The following is a 25,905-nucleotide window of genomic DNA, read 5'->3' on the forward strand; positions in this document are numbered from 1 at the left end:
TAGAATTTACACTTTAATTTTCTAACATTATTTGCTTTTGGTGTCTGTACAAAGACACATTTGAAGGTTAATGCATTTGGCGGATGGTTTTATGTAGTTTCCATAAAACTCATCCATTGAAGTGAATATCAGTGGTTGTGGTGGTGGTGGTGGTTTCAGAATAATCATTTGAGGTAACTTACCTAACACTCTTCAAATCACCACTAATTGATGAATTCGGAGATGGTTTGGAACTTAAATCTAAAGGTTGTTCACCGGTAGCATCACTGGGACTTGGTGAATCCTTTAGAGAAGGACTGATAGCGGCGGCTGATGTATCTGAGGTAGTTGGTGTAACCGAATCTGGTTGAGATTGTTGCTGTTGCTGATTCATCCAATTGAAATCTACAGTAGAAAAAAATTATTATTTACAAAAATAAATAGTGCAATATACCAAGGCATATATGTTTATTATACAGGGTGGCTGATGAAAGCCGCTACCAAAAAAAAATGTAATAACTTTTTTTCTACTTAATAATAATAATTTAATAATTAATTTAATTAATTAATTAATTAATTTAATTAATAATAATTTAATAATTAATTTAATAATTTAATTTAACATGAATAAAAGAAAAATGTATTCCATACACCGAAAAAAAAATGTAGCAATATTCATCATTGTAGCAATATTCATCAGCCACCCTGTATACAATAAGCCTTGATCTTATTGAGGGGATCACTTGGGGAAACTTTTAATATTGAATTTTGATAATTATTAACAAATGTTTGTGAACTTACTTGGTAATATTGATTGAATGGCTGCAATCCGGGCTGCCACCGCATCCATTGACGTCATATCTTGTGTTAGTAGTTTACTTAAAGTCGAGCGATTATTATCGGTTAATGGACTTCCGACAGTCATTAATGGAGTATTACCATTAGTGGTGACTGTGGCCAATTTAGAAGAATCTTCGTTGGAATCGCTGTCGCAATTCAGCTGGAAAAGAACAAAATTAGAGAAATGTATTGGAAATTTAAAAATAAAAAACTAATTATTTACAAATAGAAACAATCGATAATAAATATAAGAAGATGCCTAGCATATCCAAATTATAAGCGATGATATTCCACGTCGAAGAGTAATATAAAATATGCCTACAAAATGTGTTTGTTTGTTTGTTCCGTATAGACTCAAAAACGGCTGAACCGATTACCTTTTCACAGATTGTGAAATGTTCACAGATTGTGTAGGTTGGTCTGAGAGGAAACATAGACTATATAATTTTTTGATATCAGGAGGGGGCGGACCCTCCCCCTTACCCTAAAAGTACTACCCAAAAATAAAAGTGCACCGATTGGGACAATATGGGACTCAAATGAAAGGTATTCAAGAGTAGAGTACGAACTTTATAATAAAAGTTGGTTCCAAGTACCTGGGGGCCGCCCCAGCCCCAAAACCCCTTAAAATAGGTTTATTTGACAATTATGACAATATGGGACTCAAATGAAAGATATTTGGGAGTAGATTATGAATATGGTCAGTAAATAGGAATAGGCTTTATAATTTATTGATAACGGAAGGGGATGGACCCTCCACCAATAACCCAAAAACACCACCCAAAATCAAAAGTGGACCGATAAGAACAATATGGGTATCAAATGAAAAGTATGCGGGAGTAGAAAACGAATATGGCATACAAATTTATGTCGAAGTATAGGGGGTCACCCCACCCCCACAAAAACGTCCAAAATGGGCACATTAGCCAATCACGGATTTATGGGACTCGGTTTGTTTGTTCCGCATAGACTGAAAAAAGGTAGAATCGATTTTCTCCAAATTTTCGCATATTGTGTAAGTTGGTCTGGAAGGAAACATAGGCTTTAAAATTTTTGGGTATCGGAAGGGGGACGGACCCTCCCCTTATGCCAAAAACACAAACCAAAATACAAAGTAAACCGATCGGGACAATATAGGTATCAAATGAAAGGTATTGGAGAGTAGCCTACTAATCTGGTATTCAAATTTGAGTCTAAGTACCCATCGGGCCACCCCAAAACTCCCCCAAACAGACAAATTGGACGTTTATTTCAATATGGGGCTCAAATGAAAGGTATTCGGGAGTAGATTTCGAATCTGGCATACAAAATCAGATCGAAGTACAGGGGGTCACGCCACCCCTCAAAAACGATATTAGACCCATTATTACTATATGTTTAGACCCATTATGACTATATGATCAATATGGGGCTCAAATGAAAGCTATTTGGGAGTAGATTTGGAATCTGGCATGCATGTGTAGGGGGTCAAGCCACCCCCCAAAAAAGCCATTAGAACCATTGTGACTATATGATACTTGGCTGAAACGATTTTCTGGAAGGAAATATAGGCTATATAATCTTTAGATATCGTTTGGAGGCGGACCCTCCCCCTTACCCCAAAAACGCCACCCATATCCGAAAGTGGTTCGATGGGCACAATAAGGGTATCAAATGAAAGGTATTGGAGACCAGTAAACGAATATCGTATTAAAATTTGGGTCCAAGTATCCAGCACCCCCCCCCCCCCCCCAACCACAAAACTTCTCTAAACAGATACATTCGAAGTTCATGTCAATATGGGACTCAAATGAAAGGTATTAGGGAGTAGATTGCAAATATGGCATAAAACATTAGGTCCAAGTAATGGGAGGTCCACCCCAAATACCCAAAATGGGCGTAGTAGACGACCATGGCTATACGGGACTCAAATGGAAGGTATTAGGGAAGAGATTTCGAATATGACATTAAAGATCAAATGGGTTTTTTTCACCCATTATGACAACATTGGACAAAAGGTATTTGGGAGTTGAAAACGAAATTGATATCCAGTTTTGTAGCCAAGTGTTTTGAGGTACATCATAAAGCACACCCTAAACTGAACTTCATTTCCGTTGGGAATAAAGAAAGAATTTTATATCTATTTTCCGTGCAAAGTGCCGGTGGTCGCCCCAAAACACCCTCCAAACGGTTCATATTTACCGGCCATGGCAATATGGAGCTCAAATTAAAGACATTGGGAAGTGCAGCACGAATTTGATATATATATTTGAGTCGAAATGTCTGTCCTTCCCTAATGAGAACATTACCACCAGGAACCGAGAAGGGGCAAATTCTCTCAATTAGAGCTTTCCGATTCAAGTTTGAACTCAATGATAAGGGGCCTGTTTTTATAACCGAGTCTGAACGGCATCCCGCAGTGCAACACTGCTTTGGGGAAATTTTTTTAAATGACTGTTCATGGCATTGTACCTTGCAAATGTCGCCAACACCGGTTTGTTTGATGCCAGGATTCGAAAGCGTTCAGCGTCAAAGGCTACAATGGCACGAATTCGATATCCGCATTCAGGGCGGAGTGTCCCCACCCTAAAAACGTATTAGAGAGTTAAAGAAGGCGTAGCGAAGCGGGCCCAGTTCAGCTAGTATCTAAATATAAACAGATTTGGAATATTATAGTCTCAATCGACCTACATCATCGGTCGAAAGTAAGTGCATTCGACATACTGAAGGAAAGATAGGAGGTTTAAGACTAAGGTGGTATGAAATGACTAATGACAAGGTAGTATGGAATGACTAAGGTAGTATGGGCCTATCCAATGGCGGAAAGAAACAAAGTATGTGGACATCTATTTAAGTTTCTGTTTATAAATGAAATCTTACAAAGCCATTGCCGGTTTAGCTCAATGTGTTACTTACTCGTTTTATGTGGTCCGTTTCGGACCCGCTGGGGCCAGATTCGGCCACTAATTCACCCTTGGAGTTCACTGTGAGTAGTTTGCCGTTAATGCAGAAATTGCACTTCTCATTCGGCTTCCAATCGATGGGTTCAATGGATGGTGTGGATGGCGGTGATGTTGGTTCAGTTGCACTATCGGCAGGTTTTAGATTTGTTGTTGATTCTGTGATGCTGCTACTGTTTAGATTAGCAGATTTATGTGATGAATTGTTATTGTTGTTATTTAAAATCTCTTCAGTTGGTTGTTGTGATGCTGTAAAAATTCAAAATAATGGCCAGATGTTTAAAAACAAAATATTATATGGGAGTTTTTTTTTTAAATTTTCTATTTGAAATATTTACAGGTTTGGTTTCTTCATGTTTTTAAGCTTCAAACTCACCTGTATCCTTTATATTTTCTTGTACGTTTTCCTGTTTTCCTTCTTGTGGTATTTTTGTGTGATGTTTATCCTCTTGCTCCTGCTGATTGATTTCTTTGCGGTGGTTTTCTTCGAGGTTTGTATTATTTTTGGCTATTTCTGGGACTGCTTCAACGGCTTCGTGTTTATCCAGCTCTTTCTTCAGTTCGATATTGTTGTCTTCGATTGATGCAACAAATTGGTCGGAATTTAAGTGGGTTCGCATTAATGTATCTTGATATTGCTTCCATTTCCTGCGCCCCATTAACTCCTCAGCGACCCTTTCTAAGCCTATAAATTGAGAATAGAAATAAATAGTTTTAGTACTTTCGCAACAAAGAAGAACAATATGGAAGGTCTAAAGATACATGGCAGCTAAAATTTTGTTAATAATTCTTCTCTCACACTATTAAACTCAACATTCAATTTTCTATGCATAAAATCTCTCCTCTGTACTTGCCTTCTATGCACAATAAACATTTGGTTAACCTCATTGTTGACTTTATGCAAAATTTTTACACTCTTTTTTCTTGTTGTAAACTAAGCTGCTTTCTAATGAATGGCTATTTGAAGCTTATTCACAACACCCATACCATTTTTTTAATTTTTGCTTTTTTTTCACCACAATGCCCTCCTTTTTTTCGAATTTATACAATTAATGAAATGCAAGGGTATTTTTGTGGAAATAAAATATGTAAATTTTTAAGAGATTTTTTTTCGTTTTAATCAAAACTATAGAGAGCCAATGTACAAATGAAAATTACATAGAATTACTAATGAAGCGAACATTTTGTCACACTTTTGTGATGAGGTGGTTGTTTTTGTTGTGTGTTTTTGCATTTAATCCTTACGCATAGTATACACATATACGAGTACTGCAGGGGAGGGCACCACGTTAGGCCTAGCTCACGCATTTCGCTACTTGATGTTGGCAGAGATGGGGACTTTTAAAATAACGTAGTTGTAAATAAAAACATACGATATAGCTTCCATCATTCAAATGGATGCACGTGAGCCATTTCAAAACAAAGTTCTACATTTTTTTCGCTGTTAGGCTTAAATTTTGTTTACTTACTTTTGTTTAGTTGTACGTACGTATTATATGTGTAAATGTAGTTGTGTATAATAGGGTGCCCAGTGCGATATTCATTACAATTTGTTGCCCTAAAGCAGACATTACTGCTGTTGCAGCAGTAATGCATACCTTATGCCCCATAGCAGCAATATCGACATATGTTCCGATTTGAACCAAATACAAATAATACATTGTTCACTTGTGAATAACAAAATATTTGTCTTTTTAGTACTTGTATCTAAAAATAAACCGACCTGAACCATATAGGACGCGGATGTCGAAAATCCTAACATAAGTCGCTGTGTCAAATTTCAGTGAAATTGGATTATAAATGCGTCTTTTATGGCCCCAAATCCTTAAATAGAGAGATCGGTCTATATGGCAGCTATATCCAAATCTGGACCGATCTGATCCAAATTGATGTGGGATGTCGACTGGCCTAACACAACTCACTGTCCCAAATTAAGGCGACATCGGACAATAAATTGGCTTTTTATGGTCCCAAAACCTTAAACCGAGAGATCGGTCTATATGGCAGCTGTATGTAAATCTTGATTGATCTAAGCCATATTTCAGAAGGATTTCGATGGGCTTAACTGAACTCACTGCCCCAAATTTAGGCGACATCGGACAATAAATGCGTCTTTTATGGTCCCAAAACCTTAAATCGAGAAATCGGTCTATATGGCGGCTATATCCAAATCTGGACCGATCTAAGCCAAGTTGCAGAAAAATGTCGAAGGGCCGAACACAACTCACTGTCCCAAATTTCGGCGACATCGGACAATAAATGCGCCTTTTATGGGCCCAAAACCCTAAATCGAGAGATTGGTCTATATGGCAGCTATATCCAAATCTGGACCGATCTAAGCCAAGTTGCAGAAAAATGTCGAAGGGCCTAACACAACTCACTCTCCCAAATTTCGGCGACATCGGACAACAAATGCGACTTTTATGGGCCCAAAACCTTAAATCGAGAGATCGGTCTATATGACAGCTATATCCAAATCTAGACCGATCTGAACCAAATTAAAAAATAATGTCGAAAAGCCTACCACAACTCACTGTCCCAAATTTCGGCGACATCGGACAATAAATTGTCTTTTAATGGGCCCAAAACCTTAAATCGAGAGATTGGTCTATATGGCAGCTATATCCAAATCTAGACCAATCTGAGCCAAGTTGCAGAAAAATGTCGAAGAGACTAACATAACTCACTGGCCCAAATTTCGGCGAGATCGGACAATAAATGCGCCATTTATGGGCGCAAGACCTTAAATCGAGAGATTGGTCTATATGACAGCTATATACAAATCTAGACCAATCTGAACCAAATTGAAGAAGAAAGTCAAAGAGCCTAATACAACTCACTGTTCCAAATTAAGGCGACATCGGACAATAAATTGTCTTTTTATGGCCCCAAAACCTTAAATCGAGAGATCGGTCTATATGGTAGCTATATGCAAATCTTGATCGATCTAAGCCAAATTACAGATGTATGTCGAGGGGCTTAACTCAACTTCCTGTCTCAAATTTCGGCGACATCAGACAATAAATACGCCTTTCATGGGCCCAAACCCTTAAATCGAGAGATCGCTCTATATGACACCTATATTCAAATCTGAACCGATCTTGGCCAAATTAAAGGGGGATGTCGATGGGCAACTCACTGTCCCAACTTTCAGCAAAATCGGATAATAAATGTGGCTTTTATGGGCCTAAGACCCTAAGTTGGCGGATCGGTCTATATAGGGGCTATATGAAGATATGGTCCGATATAGCCCATCTTCGAACTTAAGCTGCTTATGGACAAAAAAAGTATCTGTACAAAGTTTCAGCTCAATATCTCTATTTTTAAAGACTGTAGCGTGATTTCAACAGATAGTCGGACGGACAGACATCGCTAGATCGTCTAAGATTTCTATATGGTAGCTATATCCAAATCTGAACCGATCTGGACCAAATTGAAAAAATATGTCGACTGGCCTAACACAACTCAATGTCCCAACTTTCAACAAAATCGGATAATAAATGTGGCTTTTATGGGCCTAAGACCCAAAATTGTCGGATCGGTCTATATAGGGGCTACATGAATATATATAGGGGCTATATGAAGATATAGTCCGATATCGTCTTAGATTTATACTCTGATCAAGAATATATTCTTTATAGGGTCGGAAATGGATATTTCGTTGGTGGTGGGTATAAAAATCTGCCTGAACGAAAATTGTTGGCTTCTCATTATACCCTACAACACCACTGTTGTACAGGGTATTATAGGTTAGGTTATTTTAGAATGAATAGAGGGTTTAGATATTAAACCGCCCCATGTCACTATGAACATACACCTATGCCAGTAATCGGCTTGTTGTGCGCTCTTAATACACAAAAAAAAACTAACCTTGAAGAAGAAAATCTAAATAAAGAATTCCGAGCTACCTACAAAATCCTTGTCCATTTTCCGTGCCACTCCCCTAAGTTGGTTCATGTCTGGTATAGTGTCCCCACCTAAGTGCCGGTATCTGTTAGACGTGAAAACCGCGTAATGACAAAGGAAATTGGAAAAAGGAAAGCATGCCCTATACATGCTATCACATGCAGCACCGATTTCATATAAGTGAACTCGTAGTCCTATGTGACCGTTATTATACCAATAGCTATACTGGCCTCCTTCTTACTTCCTTTCATTTATAGCCTCGTCTTCTCACGATTTGGATCCCCTCATAGGATTTTCGCCATCCTACCGACCGTTTCGCTGTTCCACAGTGTTGCATGCGCATTCGTCGCCTGCGCCCTTAACTCGGACTGAGTCGACCTGAAAGGCTTCGGGTTAACTAAGTTTATTGACGGCAGCCCACTGGCCTTCACCGCCAAATCGTCTGCCCTTTCATTCCCCTCTACTCCGTTATAGCCCGGCACCCAAACGATGCAGATTTTGCCATCCTCAGAGAAGGCGTGAATCACCTTCTTACACTGCAAGACTATTCGTGACCTATAATACCCAGTATCACGGAATGCGTGAAGTGGTGTGGTACAGGACGTCGAGGACGTCGAGTGTGAACATCTTTACGGACAGTAAAATTGCCATAAGGGCAATAACACCCAGGTCTGTAAGGGCTGACGAAGTTAAATCAGGGATCGGCTTATATGGGGGCTACATCTGTTTATAGATCGATTCGGATCATACTTAGTATGGATGTTGGAAGTCACAACTCAAGTCTGATTTCAGCCAAATCGAATGAAAATTGAGCGCACAACAAGCCGATTACTGGTATATCCATAGTGGTATGGGATGTATTAAATCCACAACCTCTTTTCAACCTAACCCATACTCAGAATGTTGCGACGATCCAGAGTATATATACTATATGGGGTCTTAGATCAATATTTCGGGGTGTTACAAACGGAATGACTAGATTAGTATACACCCCATCATATGGTGGTGTATACGAAAAGGATCAGGGAGTTTATTAACTCAATATGCGGTGAAAATTTTTAAGAAGGAAGGAAAATTGCCGTGGACACATTTCAAATTGGTAATTAACTGTTACCAAATAAATCAAATACAAACTGAGTTAATAAGGGTAAAAATTTTAAGGGAATCCATGGGGGTGGGTACCCAAGATTCGGTCGGCTAAATTTAGCATGTTTTTACTAGTTTCATCCATCCTCACTGCCCAATGGAAGAGACACAAGGTATAAACAAACCAAACAAACCGTCTTTTCGAGTCATCTTTTGCTGTTAGCTAAACATTTACGGCTCAAAAGAAGTTTTGAATTTTCGCGTAAAAGTGCCATCGTTTACCACACACAGAAGTTCCAAAAAAGTTTACCATAACCGTAGTGACTTTTACATCAAAATTTGGGAAATTCACGACTAACTTTCAATAGTGGAGAGATATGTTGCACAGTTACTATAAAAATATAACATCCCCAATAAAACATTTTTTTCGCCAAAATAGTGCAAATGTTATAATTTTGTTGAAGCAGTACTTGGAGTGTTAGAAAGAAAATTCTTCATAAAATTTATGGACCAGTCTGTAGCGATGGAGAATATCGGCGTCATATGACGACGTTAGCATAGTTTAACGCATCAAAATACTACTACTACTCTAGCTTGGTTATTTTTGTCAGAAACGATGAAGAAACTCCGTCGAAGTATTCTTTTGAAAGTAAACATTGTGGTACATGCAAAAGGGGAAGACCATGATTTCGATTGCAACACCATTTGAAAGAATATTTCTTGAAACTATGTGTCAGAATTTGGAGAGGGAGCACAGAAGATCAAGCTCTCGGGAATCTTTTCAGAATTCGGTTGGTGGAACAAATATTCTGTCCTAAGTTCAATTAAGTAAATAAATACAAATTTGCCTATGAACATTCCATTGAGGAACAGGGGAAAACTTCTCACATATTAATGAGTGCTGCTCAATGATAGGGGACCATCTTTTTAAAGCCCAGTCCGAACGGCGTCCCACAGTATGACAACTCTTTGGGCGAAAGTTTTTTTTTTTTTCAATGGCCTAGTACTTCTCAAATTCGCCATCATTAGCAGAGATTGTTTTTTTTTTTAATTTGCTTAATGCCTCGCCGGTATTCGAACATAGGCATTCAGCGTAATACGCGGACCTACTAACCTCTGCGCTACGGTAGCCTTCATTAAGTAAGTAGGTAAGATCTAATTTCGATACAAAAATTATACAATATTTTACTCGTATAGCAGTAACTTGCGATTATCGGATGATATCGAAGGTCGCAGAGAATTTGACCTGACCCAATATAAACCCGTCTTCCGATGTTACTTGAGCACCTGCAGGAAGTAATTCTCATCCAAGGAAAGGCAAAAGTCGGGCGTAGTCCACTGTTTAATACCCTACACCTACCCGATAAGCACAAAGTGGAAGCTATATCTCATTCTGAGCCAATTTTGATGGACCTAGGGTGATATTTTCAAATGAGTTATTAAACAATCCGTATTAAATTATGAGCAAATATGTTCAAACTGTAATAACGACGGTTGACAAATGACAACTTTGTTGCAATTTACCCAAAACCTGATATATTGGGTTGCCCAAAAAGTAATTGCGGATTTTTCATATAGTCGGCGTTGACAAATTTTTTCACGGCTTGTGACTCTGTAATTGCATTCTTTCTTCTGTCAGTTATCAGCTGTTACTTTTAGCTTGCTTTAGAAAAAAAGTGTAAAAAAAGTATATTTGATTAAAGTTCATTCTAAGTTTTATTAAAAATGCATTTACTTTCTTTTAAAAAATCCGCAATTACTTTTTAGGCAACCCAATATATAGGAGCCATGTCTAAATCTGATCCGATTTCGACCAAACTTCCTAAATAATGTGGTAGTCGTCGATGAAAGCGTTGTGCAAAATGTTGTGGCAAGATTGGTCAATTAGTGCGTTTGCAGCAACAGAAAATTTTGTTCATTTCGGTTGCCATTGTGGGTAAAGCAAAGTTGAGAGATTCTAATATTCACACATGCATTTGGACGAAATTTGAATTTCTATTTTGTAAATAAACACAAGAATACCAAGAAGGAGACGAAATAAACCGGAAGCTTAAACTACCAACTACGAAAGGAAGACATAACAAAAACCGTAGAATGACAGCAATGAGAGTAGGAGTAGGTGTAGTAGCAGCGGCATTGACAACAACGTGGCACAACAGTTGCATAAGGGAAAAAGACTTACGCAGTTGCTTTTCAAAACCAGGTTGGCAACACACACCATCGTCAACTGCTTCATGGCCATTGAGACATGAAGAAGAAGAAGAAGAGAGGAAGAAACCAGTAGAAAAGCAACAACAGCATTCGCCAACATTTGACTCCTTCTACTTTGCTCGGGTAGTCGTATTAGTAGTTGTTGGTTTGTTTGTTTTTTGCTTGGTGGTATTTTTTTTTTGGTTTGTTTTGTATCCAGCCTGCCAGCCCGTCATTCAGCCAATCCTACTCCACCCATATTTCCCTTTAAAAATGAAATTGCATTTTATTATGAATGCCAGTGAGTGCATGTGTATTGGTGCACCTATGCACAGGTGTATGCGTGTGTATTTGTATTTACGATTGGATTTTAGGTCGTCGCTGGCTGTCGATAAGACGGCAGCGGCCAGCAGTAGTGACGTGACACAACGTGACTTGGTTTTAGGTTTTGACTCTTGTTTTTTGCCTCAACTTCTTGACTTAGCTTTGCATGCGTATGTGCGTTTAGATTTGGCCAACTAGCTGAAAACAAAAGCAAGTGCTGCAGCACCAAAACAACAACCACACCAACAAACTTTTTTTTTTTGTTTTGAGAACTTCGAACAACAGCTGCACACATGAGTTTTTATTTACGGCGGCGGGCGTTAAGGGAGAGAATGCTGCGGAAGGGGCTAAAAAAATGTGGCGCCATTTTTTGTGGCAGATCACTACAGAAAGGCACTTTCGAATTGCAGACATTCGCCTACTTTATTTGAGATAGGATGGGGTTTTCTTTTACTAAGCTGAAGCAGAATTGAGATAAGGGTATTTAAAATGTGGATTTTTTTTTTGGAAAATTTAGTCATCCTTTATTGGGGAACAGCGTGGATACTTCTTTCATATCAATTAATGCTGTCCAATACAAGTCAATAATAGGATGTCTCCTTTTTATTGCTAAGTCCTAATGGCTACCCCCAGAGCGACACCACTTAGTAGAGAAGTTTACATGGCTGATTCAATAGAACTATTTCGGTTTCCGACAAAGTTCAATATTTGGGAGTGACATTGAATAGGAAACGGGACTGGAAGAGCCACTTCCAGGAGCGTGCTCCGAAGGCTCACAGTTGAAGGCACAAAATGGAGCCTGAACTCGAATAAATTCCACTGGCTCTATCGAAGGATAATTAGACCAATAATATTTTATACTTTTGGAGCTTGGTGAAGAAGTGCAATATTACACCAAGTTCAGAGAATATGTTGCCCTTGGGTAGGCGGGGTGATGAGGGCTACACACAGTGGGATAGAACCGAAAAAAACTAGTAAAAAATATGCCATTTGAGAACGGATAGAGGTAACTCTTTGAAATTTGAAATGGTTAGAGCTGAGGTGTTATCGCGTGCCTCTTGGCAGGACCCTTAATTTTTTCACCACGGCATTTCGAAACATTGTTCGGGCTGCCAAATATTCATTAGTGGTCCCAATGCCTAGTTGATGCTACACGGATGGACCAAGCTAGAGGGCAGGTCTACATCGAGAACCCAGTAACTGAGATTTGTTTCCGACTGCCTGACATTGATACGGTCCTGTAGGTGGAGATCCGGACAATCATGGAATGCATGAGTTGGTATGGTGTTAACATGAGGACGTTCAGTGCGAAAATCTTTACGAACAGTAAACTGGAATATCTTTACGGAGGCCATCAAAGCGCAGAGGAAAACTTGTCCGTCTAGACGCTGAACGTCTGAGATCGAATCCTCGCGTTATTGAGCTTAAAATTTAATATAACAGCATTCGTTGATAAGTGAAAAGTTTGCCCTTGTTCCTTAATGGAATGTTCAAGAAAAAAAAAATTCGCATTTGCAAACTGGCCATCAGGTCTGTAACAACCAGGACGGTAAGGTCTCGAACAGTCTTGGAGTGTATGAATGACATTGCATTGTTTGGGTGCCGGGCCATAGCGGAGTATGGGGGCGGAGTATGGGAGCAGATAATTTGGCAGTGAAGCCCAAAAGACTGCCGTCAATAAACATCGTGAATGAGGATCCTTTCGGCGCGATGGATTTCGAGTTGAAAGGGTGGGTGACGGACGCCTATGTAGTACTAAAGAACAGTGGAAAGGACGTTAAAGCAACTAAAATACTATGGGGGAGATTCGGATCGTGTGAAGGCGATGGTGATACTGAAGAGAAGTAAGAGGGAGATCGGTATGGCTTTCACTATCATTATGGGACTCATCACATCGCGGCACTTTGGTGGCGATACCTTACAGGACTTGAACCGACTTAAGGGCATAGAATGGAGAAAGAGGTTGTGTGTAGCACGGATTTCATGACATGCTACAAATTTTGTTTTTTCAAACTTACTTTTCGTTATTTACATCGCAATAGAAGCCGCTTATTGGCTATGATGATTGGATAAGAATTGCTCCCTCTAGGGGCTTAGGAAATATATTCAAGAAATCGATGTATATAGGAGCTACATACAGTTTTGGACCACTTAGGATCATACTTGTTACATCTGCTGGAGGTCATAGGAAAATTCATAGGCCAAAGTTTCAGCAAAACCATTTGACAATTGCGCTTTCTAAAGGATCAAGAAGTACATTCGGGATAACCGTTTATAAAGAACCTTTATTAGGTTTTGAACCGATTCGAACCATATTTTGTACATTTGTTGGATATCATATGAAAAGCACTCTCTAAAGGCCCAAGAAGTATTATCTGGAGATCGGTTTATTTGGCCCATTTATAATCCAAACCTACCTACATTAATGAAAAGTATTTATGCAAAATTGCAAGCTCCTAGCTTTAGCTTCAAAAGTTAGTGTGCCTTTGACAGATGGACGGCCGGACGGACATGGCTAGACCGACTTAAAATGTCATGACGATCAATAATATACTTTAGGTCTTAGACAAATATTTCGAGGTAAAGGTTATAACAATATGAGTACAATATGACGAGTATTGATACCAAGCCCGAACCAACCGAGTGTACATATATACCAATCCGGACAATATGCAATTCAAACGCTATGTGAAAATCTACAGTGCAGATTCTGCACATTGGAGGCCACCGTAGCTCAGAGATTAGCATGTCCGCCTATGACGCAGAACGTCTGGGTTCGAATCCTGGCGAGACCATCAGAAAAATTTTTCGGAAGATGTCTATTTCATCTGGCTAAGGTATAGCTATCACATCTGCGAATGTTTGTGGACTATAACGAACTCCTAGCCAATGGAGTGCCTATGTTTTGATTTTCAAGAAATTTTCATAGGTATTTTCAATCTTTGTTTTTTGTTATTAACATGAAGCCGAAAATAAGTTGAGTTGAATTAATGTATGGCTCTGAAGACAATCAGATCTATATAAGGCTAATATATCCATAGCCATTGCCACTTAGTAGGGCAATTTCCAGCAGACATTTGCAACCAACAATAATTTCCTCTCACCAAGCACTTATTGCGTACTTGCAGTACTCTTGAGCAAGTGAACGAAAGACAAAAGGAGAAGGGGGAAGAACCAAAATACTCACACACACACACACGCACTCTAAACTCATAGAAAAGTTTCTATTTTTCACGGTGTGCCTTTTTTACCACCATTCAATGGGAATCGCACAACATTCAAATGGCAAAACTGCAAGCGGCAATAGCGGCAAAAATGTATACTGCTAACTAACAAAAGTTCAAAATATGAAACATTAAAAAAAAGCGAAAAGGCCAAACTGGGGGAAAGCTGAAACGAAAATAGAATAGAAACACACGCATGCAAGAACAAACAAATGCACGTACGTACGCACACACACTCTCTCAAACAAACTTAAACCGAGTTTATTAAGCCGATGCAGGAGCCGGCGGCGTGGAGAACCGAAGGAGAGGACGATGAAAAAATGCAAATGGAAATTGAGCATTAAAGTTTTGTACAAATTCACGTTCTTGTTCTTTTCCATCCAAATGAGCCGAATGTCTGCTCCACACATAGCACATACTTATGACTTAAACTCAGACCCTCAAACATACGCACAGACACGTTGAACGTACACACACACACACACACGCACACACACACACATCTATGCTCTGAGAGTGTGAGTATGGTTATTTGGATGCGTGAGGCATAAACTACAACTGCAACGGGCCCTGCTCGCTAGCTAGCACATGTTTGTGTGCATTGTACTTTATTCCAGCCTGGGCTTGGGCTTTCGCTCGGGCTATGGCTATGCACCACAAAAAGGTTAATGTCCTCAAGAGACTTAAAAAACTCAAACTTTGTTGATTTCAGTCCCTGGCTTTTTTTGCACCAAATTGCAAAAAACCAAGTAGATTTTGCGTTTAAAAACGCATGATTTTTGCTGAAATAAAAAAAAAAATAAACGTTTACACAGAAAATAGGGTTGATACAACGACAAAGCAATAACGGCGACTACCACGGGGACGACGACGATGACGATACATAACCAAAATCTATGGGCCCACTTGCACTGGGGGAAATTTTTCCAGAGAAATGCATAGTCTCCATGGGAATTTTAACAAATTTGTAACCTTCATTTTATGTAATAGGGTAATTGTGTCCTATAGAAGTTTATGATGATTGTAGGGATCTACATAATCTAGATGCAAATCCAAATTTGCCCATAAACAGGGACAAAGTTCTTACATATCAATGAGGGCTGTCTGATTCAAGTTTTTAGCTCAATGATAAGCGGCCTCATTTTTATAGCACCTCACAAATGTTTTTTTATGTTCTCGCCAGGATTCGAACCCAGGCGATCAGTGTCATAGGTGGACATGCTAACCTCTACGCTACGATGGTGTCCGGAGTAAGTGACATAATGAAGTTATCCTAATACAATTATTTTTCAAGTTGAATTTATCGAAGATAGAATTTTTATTGACTGACCTGGCCCTTTAGAAAATTAGGTTAACTTTTATTCGAACAGCATAGGCACGATTCAATCAATAGATACCACCTCATAAAAACCAATCCCCTGATTTACCTTCTAAAACTCTTGAAGCTTCAAAATCATTCAGAATATTGCCCTTGGTAAACCGATCCCCAATTGACGTCTTCGAAGTACTCCACACATTGTCCCAGTTTATTTGAATGCACACAGCTTTGTAGTTGGTATCTGTCGCAAAAGGGGAAGACCAAAACTCCAATGGAAAGATTAGGTGGAGAAAGAAATCTCGAACTTGGTGCCAGCAATTGAAGAAGGAGGGCAAAAGATCGAAGTGCTTTGAAATTTACTGTCAGTTCAGTTAGTGGAACAAATGTTCTGCCATAGCCACTTAGTAAGAAAGGTTTAGGTTGAATGGGTAGCCCACCCCGAAAGGTGAGTTCCCGCGGAGCCCTGTCCGGCCCAATACCTTAGTAGAAGAAATTAGAAAAGAAAACAAGGAAGACGTGGTGAAAAATTATGATGATGAAATACACTGCCTCTCGCTCTATCTAAAAAGGAGACTTGGAGATGCAGAGATATAAAAAAAAAATTTAGGAAGAGAGAGCGCGTATCCATCACATTCCATCCGAATGCTTCCCGGAGTGTAAGCCTACCCTCTATCAGGTATTCTTTTGCCAAGTGCCAAGCATCGGTGCTCCGCGTTTGAGCATGCATGACAGCGTGTTGAAGATTTCACCGCTTCTCTCTTCGAATCAAACCCGCCTTATCCACGTATCTGAGGAGACCCCACAGAAACAAATGTGCAAATTCGATGAGATCGGAGAAGAACCCCCTTTCTATGATGGAAAGCCTACGCCCCTGTAGACCTGGACACGAGCTGATCGGGTGCTCAATCCTCTCCTCCTCATCCTCATCAGGACATCGTCGACAGTAGTCGTTGTGCGGTACTCCCATGTGCGTGGCCATATGGTCTATAGCACAGTGTCCGGTTTTGAGTCCTGTAATCGTACTTAATGACTCCTTATCAAGGGCTAGCAACCTCTCGTCCAGAGTGTCCTGGCAATTCGTCATCCATCCATAGCCCTTCACCTCGCCACCGCCTCCGCACTGCCCATTTCCTCTACTATTTTCAATTTCTGTTTGATAAAACACACGTGTAGAAGACCGGCCACATGTCTGCCTACGGTTGAGGATGCCCTCTTCACGTACTTGTCCGCCATCTTGTCCCCCAGAACCCCGATGTGTCCGGGAACCAAGGCCAACACAACATCATGGGCCAGGTATCTATTCATGGCCCCCAAACACTCCGCCACGCACTTTGACCTCGTCGCCCTTAAATCCAAGGCCTAGAGTACCGCCATACTGTTAGCAAATATCCTGAGTTTCGAAGGAGTCAGGTTCATTCGCCGTATCTTCTTTGCGGCCAATGAAATGGTATAGACCTCTGCCTGAATGCACTCGTTGCGCAGTCTTACTGACATACCGATGTCGAGTGTCTCCGATTAAAAACCCAGTTTCATCCTGGGGACGTTAGTGAAGACGGAGGTCTAATCCAACTCAAGCGAAGCATTCCTCTCCCTTCCATGGAAGCGAATCCGAGACAAGCTCTCCCGGTCTCGATGCGAGGTGCGAATCAAGGACTAGGTCTACACTGAAAAAAAAAATCGGCCCAAAATTTAAGATTTTTTATTATTCGTAGGATTTTAGCAATGAAAACGAGCCAAAGAAACAAAACCTTGAAATAGAGATGCTATCTTGACCAGCACTTGACCATCCGTTACAAGTTTTGATCATTAATTGATTTTTTAATTTACTTTAAATTTCTGTATTTTGAAAATTTTATTTTTTACTACTTTGTATCTTAACCAAAAACTACGCTTTAACTACGGTTCAATGCTGTTTTGTGCTAAGGTTCATAACTTTCAACGATATTTTGACGTTCATGTTAGATTTTTGCTTTTAATAACAAGGCGAAAAGTTTAAGATTCATAAAGTTACCATTTAAAATAAAAAAATCCTTAATAAACCGAAAATATTTTTCACCAAAGGGAATGTTTTTTTAAAAAGTTGGAAAATTTACCAGGGCAGCGCTTATCGGCCCTATATTCACGTTATTAAATGCCCCCTCAATATCGAGGGAGGTCGCCATCGTATACTGCTTCTGTTGGAGAGACAGTTCGACCTCTGGTACCACTTTAAGTAAGGTCGTCTCCACCGACTTTCCCTTGAGGTATGCATGTTGTGCCCCACTGAAATTCTCCTGTGTCAGTCCTTTCCTCACCTTACCCTTCCTCACCACACCCTTCCTCACCACACCCTTCCTCACCACACCCTTCCTCACCACACCCTTCCTCACCACACCCTTCCTCACCACACCCTTCCTCACCACACCCTTCCTCACCACACCTTTACTCACCACACCCTTCCTCACCACACCCTTCCTCGACACACCCTTCCTCACCACACCCTTCCTCACCACACCCTTCCTCACCACACCCTTTCTCACCACACCCTTCCTCACCACACCCTTCCTCACCTCACCCTTCCTCACCTCACCTTCCCCACCTCACCCTTCCTCACCTCACACTTCCTCACCCCACCCTCCCTCACCTCACCCTTCCCCACCACACCCTTCCTCACCTCACCCTTCCTCACCTCACACTTCCTCACCCCACCCTCCCTCACCTCACCCTTCCCCACCACACCCTTTTTTACCTCACCCTTCCCCACCACACCTTTTTTTACCTCACCCTTCCTCAACTTACCCTTCCTCACTTCACCCTTCCTCACCTCACCTTTGCTCACCTCATCCTCCCTCACCAAACCTTTCCTCACCTCACCCTCCCTCACCTCACCGTTCCTCACTTCACCCTTCCTCACCACACCCTTCTTCACCACACCCTTCCTCACTTCACCCTTCCTCACCTCACCCTTCTTCACCTCACCCTTCTTCACCTCAACCTTCTTCAGCTCACCCTTCCTCACCTCATCCTTCCTCAACTCACCCTTCCTCACCTCATCCTTCTTCACCTCAACCTTCCTCACCAACCAGTGTTTCCGGTGTTAAATAGTTTAGCTGGTAACCCATCGGCTCCTTATGCTTTTATGTTCTCCAGCCGGGCTACTGCTACGTAGACTTCATTCAGACAAGCCGGTATACATTTTATACCGTTATCAGGGATTGGTGCTGAGGTATCCTTATCGCTGCCACTATTTGATGCCAGCAGGTTGGAAACCTTTTTTTTTCATATCCCAAACGCACAATCAGTTTTTGTTGTTGTAGCCACATTTTCATTCAGAGGTGGCTATCCTCGTTAAGCGCCAGTAGTTGAGCAAGCTCGTTACGGTCTAAAGTACCGATCGCCGCTGCCACAGGGTGGTCATTGGTTATGTAAAGGAGCCAATAATTCGCCTTGTCATATCGAGCTTCATAGGCACTTAGATTCTTCGCTCGATATCGCGAATTGTCCGCGACTGCTGTTGAAGCCACTCCGTATGTTACATTCCACTATCCGCATCCTGTGGACGCCAGGTAGCTGGCATTTAAGCTTCTCGTGACATCAATGAACATCACATATATCGAACCCCAATAGCGCAGCCTGTGTGGTGCTCAAAGCTATCTTGTGCTGGGCACTTTCAGTATTTCTTAACAGATACCCTGCTTTGACTCTGCAGATTAATATGCCTATACCAAAGTCTTAGGTTTGATGCTTTATTCTTTGATAGAGTTTCCGGACTCCATTCGGACTCCTAGACATATTGAAAAGCTTATCATCGCGGCAATGAGTGTTTTTTACCAAACAATTTGGGTCATTGAAAGGGAAGGTGCCGTTTGGAGTTTTTTGACGACCCCCTTCCGTGCAGTGTTAGATCGTAGGTTTCTAGCTGCACTTAGATGGGTGGGAACCTATGCAGCAATAAGGTAAAGAATGGAATCGAAATCTGAAACCAATCAAAGAGTCAAGAGTCAGCGTCAAAATGTTTTACTGAAACTCCTGGTGTCAGTTGTTTTTTGCTTCCCATATGAAATGTATGTAAACAACTTAACGCTGACTCCTGACTCTTTGCTTGGGTTCAGGCTCTCAATATTTGCCACTCGCATCGATCGTGCGTTACACACGCTCAATGAATGCCACCATCTATCAATAGGTCAATTTATTCAATTTGGTTTCTTACATCATGATCGGGGGACAACCATATAGCTTTGTGAATATTACGAGCTTGAAATATGGTGCTGCTATCAATGTAATCGCTTATTGCTGCAAATCATGCTACGGAATCAGTGAGTCCTCCGCCGAGCGACCTTTTTAGTAGAATGGACGCTTTCTACGATGGCCGCGCAAATAAGGTGTTGGCTGGTGCTGTAGTTTGCATGGTGGCAATGGCTTCTGTGGCCGACTATTGCGCGAAACTTATCCTGGGGATGAGAAAGCACGACTTAGGACTGCAAACAGGACTCCTTATTGGTCATTGCAGTGTCAGGTTTTTGACGTCGCGCTGAACGCAGGCAAAAAAAAGGCTTCCGGATGTAAAATGACGACGAGGACGGTCGAGCACCTTTTATGTCACTGTCTTACCTCGAAATTGCGGAATTTCGAGGATAAGACACGGGATAATGCGTGAATACCTTTTTCCGTGCCTGGATTTCCTCCAGCCATTAAGTCCTCTTGTCATTCTGGAACTCTCTCGTCAGCAAGAGTCTCTTTTCTGTTTTTCTCTCTTGTAACGCGATGAGGTCTATGTTTATTTGCTTTCTTCGTCTTCTTTTTCTCTTCTACATTCACACAATGGATGGAAGGGCTCCGAGTGAAGTGACTAATATAGCCGAGGTTTCTAGTCGCGAGTCTTCCAAACTAACCTATCCTAACTATGTAGTGTGTTTTGCTTCGGGGAAGTCTATTAACCTTAACCCATTATAGGATGTTATCTCGTTGAAAATAAATTTTTCGACAATTGGAAATAGGCCTTGTGGTCTGCTTGCACGGTTGTAGACAATATAAATTTTTCGTCTGTTAGTCCTTGTAGTCATGTGGGGCGCGGGCACAGATAAGACTGATGTAAAAGAATTCAGAAGAATTGAGAATTGTGGATGGTCTCTCAACTCCCGGAGTAATTTTGAATACAATGTGTTTCGCTCTTGAACCAATCAAGGGGTAAAAATTTCTCTTTCTCTCTTTGGCTACAACGATAGGTCACCATTGGTCTATAGTTTTTTTAAGGCGTTAGAAACTATGAGAGATGACTTTAGCAGATCTTGAACGAATAGAGAAAGGGAAAGAAGAATTGTGGCGGAGGAATAATGTTTTAAAAATAGCCACAATAAATGCAAATTTTGAATGCTTCCGCAAATAACCAATTTGCTGTTCTAATCTAAATGAGTGTTGTCCAAATGTCACCAGTATAGTTAGTTTAAACCCTGATGGTCAGGGACATAGTAAAAACCGAATGATACGAAAAGTTTTTTCAAACATTTTTTTTGAGTGTATTTATATTGCACATGCTATGTTAATGATAGGGTATGTAGTTAGGCAGACAGATACGCATGCATGCATACACGCATGCAACAACACATATTCAGCTCGTCATCATAAACATGTGTATGTGCTTGCATGTGCACATATTTACATGGATAGCTCGTTGTTGGTTCTGGGTTTTTTGTCTGTTATGTTTTCGTTTTTTTTTGTTTTCGTTACACACACTTTTTTTGTTACGTTTTTTAACTATCTACTGCACATGCATTTTTAACTTGCATTTCTCTAGACAGGGGGAGCGTCCTCATCATATCCCTCAAACCTTTTTATCTACATACACACACACACACACACACACAAAAACATTCGTTTGCACAGATATTCCTCATTTACCCCCATTTGGCAATGACAATACATAGACACGTTGCTTATATATACAAACGAATGTGGAATATGTACATGTGTATGTGACTTTATATGCATACGCATGCAATTGCAGCGGAAAATTGCGTATGATGATGAGAACGACGGCGGCAATGATGATGGTGATGATGATGACGACGACGACGACAACGATGAAACAAAGGATTAAGAACAAAAAGTAAAAAAAAGAAGTTTAAATCAAAAGCGAAGCCAAAGCTATAAAAAAGCATGCACACAAACATGTCTACATGCACACTTACTGCAAAGAAATATTTGATGTATGTGGCTGTGAATGTCTTTACAGATTGCAGAAACCAACTTCATTGCCACCTTGTCTTAACGAGGAACCAGCAATAAAGGAATTCGTTTGTCCTATGTGTGTGAGGGTGTGTGTTTACGTCTGGGCGACTGCATAAGTATGTCTGTGTCTGTGTCAGAGCCTTTTTGTAGCTGCTGTCTTGTTTTTGAACCCACTCCTTTGTATATGGCGGCTTGTGATTGTGTGTGCATGTTAGTTTTTCTGTGTGTTTGTGTGTGTGTATGGCAAATAGAATTTTCCATAGAAATTATTCAGCTAGAGGTTAACTATAAGAGTTTTCTGTCTGTGAGATTTCATACAAACACACATGTTTAGCCTGGGCATGTGTGGGCGTGTGCCAGTGTTTTCGGTGTCCCACTTGCAAAGCTGTCAATAATAAACGCATGTGTTTGTATGTGTGGGGGCAGCAGGCTTTCTTACAACATCTCTTTAAATATTTAACACACCATGCCCATGCACTCACACTGTTTTAATATTTTGTAAACATGTCCCTGCGAGACTGTTAAGCCAAAGATATCCTTGTTCTAAGACCTGCTTTCTTGTTAGTGGTGCAGCGTGCAGTTGTTGTGTTGCTGTCGATTAAATTCTTGAGCCCAGCTGCCTGCTTGCCTTTATTCTCTCTCGCACACTTTTGATAGATGTTTTGGTATTTAGGCGAATTATATTAAATTGCCCGATCTCGAGCCGTTTTGTGGTTGCCGGCACAACAATCGAAAAAAAAAATCTTTGCACCCACCAACATACGAGCGCCAGCGTTTAATACTTCATCACAAAGCCAGCAATGTTTTTGATGTTTTTATACCCTTGGCTATGGGTGTACGATGACATTTCATTGCATTGTACTCAAATTTCAAGATGTCTGCCTTAGAGAAAAGCTTGACGGACAGCAACTTAAGAACTTTGACATATATTGGGGCCAACTTTGAAGACTGGCATCGTGATGAAGATAATTAGAAGTCAATATTTTGCTATCTTTTACCGCTGAGTTAATTACCATTTTGATCATTACCTAAAAATCCTTGCACGTATAAGCAATTCATTACAGAAAGAAAACAGAAAGAAAACATACGCTCCCTTGTACTCTGATCAAACTCAAGTATTGGCCAAATAATATTGTGGAACAATTTAGGAGTCATGTTTTGTGGTGTGGAAAGGTTAGATAAATCGGATTTTGAAAAAATTTAGCAGAAGATGGATAACAAAATATTCCACACAAATCCAATGGGCGGAAAAATTTTTGTAAATAGGTCCTTATAAATGTAAATCGGGCGATATATATATTTGGAAGATATATCTGAATCTATTTTGGACTCAAAAATTGATGTGTAGAAAAATTTCATGTATAACTGTATTAAACTTGCTATCTTCACCCTGATTACAAAAAAAAGACAGACAAAAAACGGTATAGAAAGCATACACGGCAGACAGCCGCGGCCAAGCCGAATCAGAGAGAATTTTTGAGTCGTACCCTACATTTTACCGCAGCCACAGTACTTGGGGTGGTCCACGGTATAGTTAATTTTTAAACCATGAATGTCATATACATTTTTATACCCACCACCGAAGGATGGGGATATATTAATTTTGTCATTCCTTTTGCAACACATCGAAATATCCATTTCCGACCCTATAAAGTATATACAGGGTGGCTGATGAAAGCCGCTACCAAAAAAAAATGTAATAACTTTTTTTCTATTTAATAATAATAATTTAATAATTAATTTAATTAATTAATTAATTAATTTAATTAATAATAATTTAATAATTAATTTAATAATTTAATTTAACATGAATAAAAGAAAAATGTATTCCATACACCGAAAAAAAAATGTAGCAATATTCATCATTGTAGCAATATTCATCAGCCACCCTGTATATTCTTGATCAGCGTAAAATTCTAAGACGATCTAGCCATGTCTGTCTGTTTGTTGAAATCACGCTACAGTCTTTAAAAATGGAAATGTTGAAATGAAAGGTGTTAAAACTTTGCACAGATTTTTTTTTTGTCCATAAGCAGGTTAAGTTCGAAGATGGGCTATATCGGACTATATCTTGATATAGCCCCCATATAGACCGATCCGCCGATTTAGGGTCTTAGGCCCATAAAAGCCACATTTATTATCCAATTTTGCTGGAATTTGAGACAGTGAGTTGTATTAGGCCCTTCGACATCCTTCGTCAATGTGGCCCAGATCAGCCCAGATTTGGATATAGCTGCCATATAGACCGATCCTCTTAGGGTCGTAGGCCCATAAAAACCACATTTATTGTCCGATTTTGCTGAAATTTGGAACAGTGAGTTGTGTTAGGCCCTTCGACATCCTTTGTTAATTTGGATCAGATCGATCCAGATTTGGTTATAGCTGCCATATAGACCGATCCTCCGATTAACAACATTTATTATCCGATTTGGCTCAAATTTGAAACAGTAAGTTGCCTTATGCCCTTCGACATCTTTCTTCAATTTAGCTTTGATCGGATCAGATTTGGATATAGCTGCCTTATAGATCGATCCTTCGATTTAAGGTTTTGGGCCCATAAAATGCGCATTTATTGTTCGATGTCGCTGAAATTTGGGACAGTGAGTTAAGTTAAACCCCTTGATATACTTCTGCAATATGTCACAGATCGGTTTAGATTTGGATATAGGTGCCATATAGACCGATCTCTCGGTTTTTGGGCCATAAAAAGTGTATTTATTGTCCGATGTCGCCGAAATTTGGGGCAGTGAGTTGTGTTAGGCATTTCAACATCCTTCTTCAATTTCACTCAGATCGGTCCAGATTTGGATATAGCTGTCATATAGACCGATTTCTCACTTTAAGGTTTTGGGCCCATAGAAGGGACATTTATTGTCCGATGTTGTCGATCTTTGGGATAGTTAGTTAGGTTAAACCCCTCGACATACTTCTGCAATTTGGCACAAATCGGTCCAGATTTGGATATCGTTGTCATATAGAGCGATCTCTCGAATTAAAGTTTTGGGCCCATAAAAGGCGTATTTATTGTCCGATGTCGCCGAAATTTGGGGCTGTGAGTTGTGTTAGGCCTTTCAACATCCTTCTTCAATTTCACTCAGATCGGTCCAGATTTGGACATAGCTGCCATACAGACCTATCTCTCAATTTAATGTTTAGGGCCCATAGAAGAGACATTTATTGCCCGATGTTGCCGAAAATTGGGACAGAGAGTTAAGTTAAACCTCTCCATATATTTCTGCAATTTGGTCCAGATCGATCAAGATTTACATATAGCTGCCATATAGACCGATATCTCGATTTAAAGTCTAGGCCCCAAAAAAGTCACATTTAAAATCCGATTTCACTGAAATTTGATACAGTGACTTATGTTAGGTTTTTCGACATCCATGTCGTATATGGTTCACATAGGTTTATTTTAAGATGTAGCTACTGGACTTATTAATATTTGGTCCAAATCGGATCATATTTCGATATAACTGCTATGGGACATAAGGTATGCAGTTTCCACCGGATTTTGATGAAAGGTGGTTTACATATAAACCGAGGTGGGAGGTATCAAAAGTTCGGCCCGACCGAACTTAACGCCTTCTTACTTGTTATTTTTATAACCTACACCAATACGGTACTACTGTGGTGTTCAAAAATCCCTACAAAAAGGGTCTACTTTCGACTTTCAAATTATTTAACTTTTTTTTAATTCTGGCCGAGATAGTCTTTGTGTTTAGCAATTGACGAAAGCATTTGCCATTCAATGCATGCTTTATATTGGTAATAAAATTTACCACGTCTGCCGCTTATAGTTCGATTCAGACCATATTTGACACGTATGTTGAAGGTCATGGGAGAAACTGTTGTAAAAAATTTCAGCCAAATCGGATAATACTTGTGACCT

General features: G+C 40.1%; 1 protein-coding gene across 5 annotated transcripts in view; it reads right to left on the reverse strand.

Moving 5' to 3' along the window:
* The window catches only part of LOC106083945 (mushroom body large-type Kenyon cell-specific protein 1), a 490,542-nt gene that overhangs the window by 47,673 nt on the left and 416,964 nt on the right, over positions 1-25,905 (reverse strand). For all 5 annotated transcript variants that reach the window (XM_059363636.1, XM_059363638.1, XM_059363637.1 and 2 more), the window contains 4 exons: positions 4,135-4,443; positions 3,715-4,007; positions 781-979; positions 183-384 (listed from right to left, as the gene is read on the reverse strand). In XM_059363636.1, the coding sequence (XP_059219619.1) occupies positions 183-384; positions 781-979; positions 3,715-4,007; positions 4,135-4,443 (1,003 nt within the window). The remainder of the gene's footprint in view (positions 1-182; positions 385-780; positions 980-3,714; positions 4,008-4,134; positions 4,444-25,905) is intronic.

Source organism: Stomoxys calcitrans, chromosome 2 (assembly GCF_963082655.1).
Source record: "Stomoxys calcitrans chromosome 2, idStoCalc2.1, whole genome shotgun sequence".
NCBI lineage: Eukaryota > Metazoa > Arthropoda > Insecta > Diptera > Muscidae > Stomoxys > Stomoxys calcitrans.